The sequence below is a fragment of the Capsicum annuum genome, chromosome 7 (assembly GCF_002878395.1).
Source record: "Capsicum annuum cultivar UCD-10X-F1 chromosome 7, UCD10Xv1.1, whole genome shotgun sequence".
In the NCBI taxonomy this organism is placed as follows: domain Eukaryota; kingdom Viridiplantae; phylum Streptophyta; class Magnoliopsida; order Solanales; family Solanaceae; genus Capsicum; species Capsicum annuum.
In genome coordinates this window covers 163,709,642-163,713,204 of record NC_061117.1, presented here as the reverse complement: position 1 = coordinate 163,713,204, position 3,563 = coordinate 163,709,642, and the positions used below count along the sequence as shown (strand labels likewise).

At 37.4% G+C, this 3,563-nt stretch overlaps 1 protein-coding gene across 1 annotated transcript in view; it reads left to right on the top strand.

Moving 5' to 3' along the window:
• LOC107876676 overlaps positions 1-426 on the top strand; it is a 1,674-nt gene extending 1,248 nt beyond the window's left edge. The window contains exon 4 of the mRNA XM_047394049.1: positions 376-426. Coding sequence (XP_047250005.1) covers positions 376-426 — 51 coding nt within the window. The remainder of the gene's footprint in view (positions 1-375) is intronic.
• The last annotated feature ends 3,137 nt before the right edge of the window (positions 427-3,563 follow it).

Sequence of the window (3,563 nt, the reverse complement as noted above, 5' to 3'; positions counted from 1 at the left end):
TGATTGAAGAAACATCATTAATATAAATAGTAGATAGCATTTAAATAGAAGTAAAGGATATTAAGGCAGATATTTTAGGGTTAAAATATCTTCCTTAATATCCTTTACTTCTATTTAAATGCTATCTACTATTTATATTAATGATGTTTCTTCAATCATCAACTTTTTTTTTATTAATTCTATTGGCCGATCTTTTCAATGAAACATATCCTCATTTTGTTCCTAACTATACTTCATGGTTCCAACCAACAACGTAGCTAGTGTAATCTCACCGTGTGTGTGAGGGTATTGTATTTGCAATCTTACCTCTATCTATCTTGCAATAAAAAGAGTATTTTCTCTGTGGAACATATCTGTTGTTTTCTATTATTGCAGTTGCTGCTGGTTTTATGCTACTTTTCCAACAAGCAGCAACTGAAAAATTAGTGCAATGATATTTAATCATTTTATAATTTACGTGTTTCAACAATTTTCTTATAAAATTATTAGCGACAAAAAATTAGTGACAAACTTTTGTCGTTGCTATTGAAAAACTTTAGGGATGGATTAATTTAGTTGCTAAAAACGGCTGTAATTAGCGATAAAAAATTAGTGACTAACATCAGTCGTAGCTACTGAAAAACTTTAGCGATGGATAAATTTGGTTGCTAAATAAGTAGACCAAATTATGTTGCAACGGATCAATGACAAAATATTCTCTCGTAAATTAAGCCACGACCAAAATGAATTTGGGGAATAGCAACGCTATAGCAACGGAAATGTACGTCAGTAATATCAACAACCAAACTATTTCTCTGCTAATTGGTCACAAATTTTGCGACGGAATTCAATTTTTTGTCGCTATAAGGTTAGCAACAAGCAATATAGCGACAGAACAAATTCCATTGCTATTCCGTCGCTATTTCTATTTAGCGACGGATTTTCATATGATAGCGACGGATATAGCGTGTCGCTAAATGCTATTTTTTTCATAGTGGACTACTTGTCTTGGCTCTCTTGCTCACTCTCTCTCTCTCTCCTTCATCTTATTTGCCTCAATCTGTTGTGCATGCATCATTAGCCTAGAAAGATACATATCTCTATTGAGCATAGCAGCTCTACACTCTTTCAACACATAACTCGAAACCCCAGAAAAAATCTTACCCATACTCGCTCTAAGGTCAGCTACTAAGTCGGGAGCATACTTAGATAATTGGATAAACTTAAGACAATAATCTTTCACGGTCATGGAACCTTGCCTTAGGTTCATGAACTCTTCTACCTTAGCCTCTCTCATCTCTAGCAGAAAGAATCTATCTAGGAAGGTACTCTGAAACTCTAGCTAAGTCACGGGAGCTTCATTCTCCCCTCTACTCTTCTCCCACATCACTACCCAATCATGAACAACATTATTCAACCTATAAAATGCTAACTCAACACTCTCCTCCTTAGAAACATGCATAATTTGGGTAATCTTCTTCACCTCCTCTAGATAAAGATATGGGTCCTCACCTACCATTGACCAAAAGAATTCTGGCGGGTTTATTTTCATGAAATTTCTAACCCTGGCTGCGGCAGAATTCCTATCTTACTGATGTGGGGCTGCAGCCTAACAATTACCCTAAACATTAGTCACAGCTTGGTCTAGCGCCTGGAAATCTACCCGAAACTCTACATGTGACACATTTTAATTCTCGGGATCTACTGGCTAAGAGGGATGGTCATCAACCCCATGGAAAATATCTCTACGAAGAGCCATACTCTTTAAATGGAAAGAAGAAGTCGATTAGACTGAGAATAAACTTGAGCTCATTCTCACTCTCACGATATGAATACTGAAGAAGGGAAACTGCTATTAAAATATCTCGTAGCCTCTTGTACATAAATGTGGCGCGCAACACACCAATGCACAAGACTCTACTAGATACGGCTTTTTAGACTCCCTAGGACACTCTTGAACCTTAGGCTCTGATACTAAGTTTGTAACACCCTGATATTCCATCACAAGACATCACACGGTGCTTATGACCTGAAGGACCACAAACTAACCCTTTTACTGATATCTGTACCTGTGCACCGTATAATATCTTAACTAAAATATGGAAACTAGCCATAAGGTTCAACACATCTATGAATACACAAAACTGAAAACTGAATACTAATACATCCGTCTGAAAAGCCTCTAAACTATCTGAACTATGGAGTTGATGGGAAATGTCCCCAACTAACTCCGCCAACTGAAAGTAAACAAAATCTGATGCAATAATAGTAAACTGAGCTTCGTCCTCGAAAGAAAAGGACTCACTGCTACTGCTGCTGGCTGGGACTGAACTATTGAGGATACTTTAGATCCTGTGCCTCTGAACCCATGGTGTCAAATAGAACACCATAGCACAAATGTATTGGTACAGGAATGTATCGAGTATGTAGACGAGGTAGGTTAAATGTAAGGGCTCATGCATACATAGTATCTAAACTGAATAATCATGAAAATACCACACTAGAACACATACACATACATAAATGCATAGACAATAGTCACAATCATCACAACTCTAGAGACGAAAACTCGGATACTGCCTTACTACAAACTGAACTCACTACTGACACTGAGATACTGAGACACTGAATCATCTGATACTGATGACTGAGAAACTGGATTTACTTACATTGATGACTTAATTCTGAGCTTACTGCTCTCGACTGACAATATTAAAGATCAACCTCTCTAACAGATGATTAAGGAAGCTATTATCAATGGTAAGAAAATTATCATATCTGAATCTAACAACAAGAATACTCAATAAAATTTGAGACTGTGATCAAGCTTGTCTGGTAGAATATCTCTGAATATGACATCAAATAGTTGTATATGAGACCAAGCCTATCATTCAGATGGTCCATGAATCAATAAAACTATCTGAAATCCTCATAGAGATAAATGACTGTATCTGACAGTCCTGATTTCTAAAGATTGATACTGAGACTGAGACTGAATCAGAAACTAAAACTGAAACTATGGAAAGTAGTTACGTAACCGACATACCCCAACCTACCACAGGTGGGGTCCAACCTGTAACCCCAGTTGGAAGGGTTTCAATACCGTGCCATGGGTAAATACCTCTCTCTGGTCAATCATCTCTAGTGGATGACCCTTACCAGAAAGTCGACCTAAGGGAATATAATAGTCAAATACTCTCTCTCTCTAGAGAAGATAGCCTTTTTCCTGATGGTGACTCCTGTATCCTATGTTGGCTATGTAGTTCTGGAGGTCAGGGATTATTACTAACGACTCTGGCCTCTCTTTCTCTTTGAAAGGAGGAGTCGTCATCCCTTCTCTCGCTTGGTGCTAGTTTCTACTCCCAGCTGAAAGACTCTGACTGAATTCTTAACTGAACACAATTGAACTGAATCTAATACTGATCACGTTTCTCAAAAGATTTGACTGAGTTACTCTGAGATCACTTAGTTCTGTATCTAACAGAAATGGTATTGAATCACGGTATCTGACTGATGATACAGAGCTTGAATAGATTATTTGGTCACTACCGAGATTAGAATTGAACACTTCCATACTATTATAT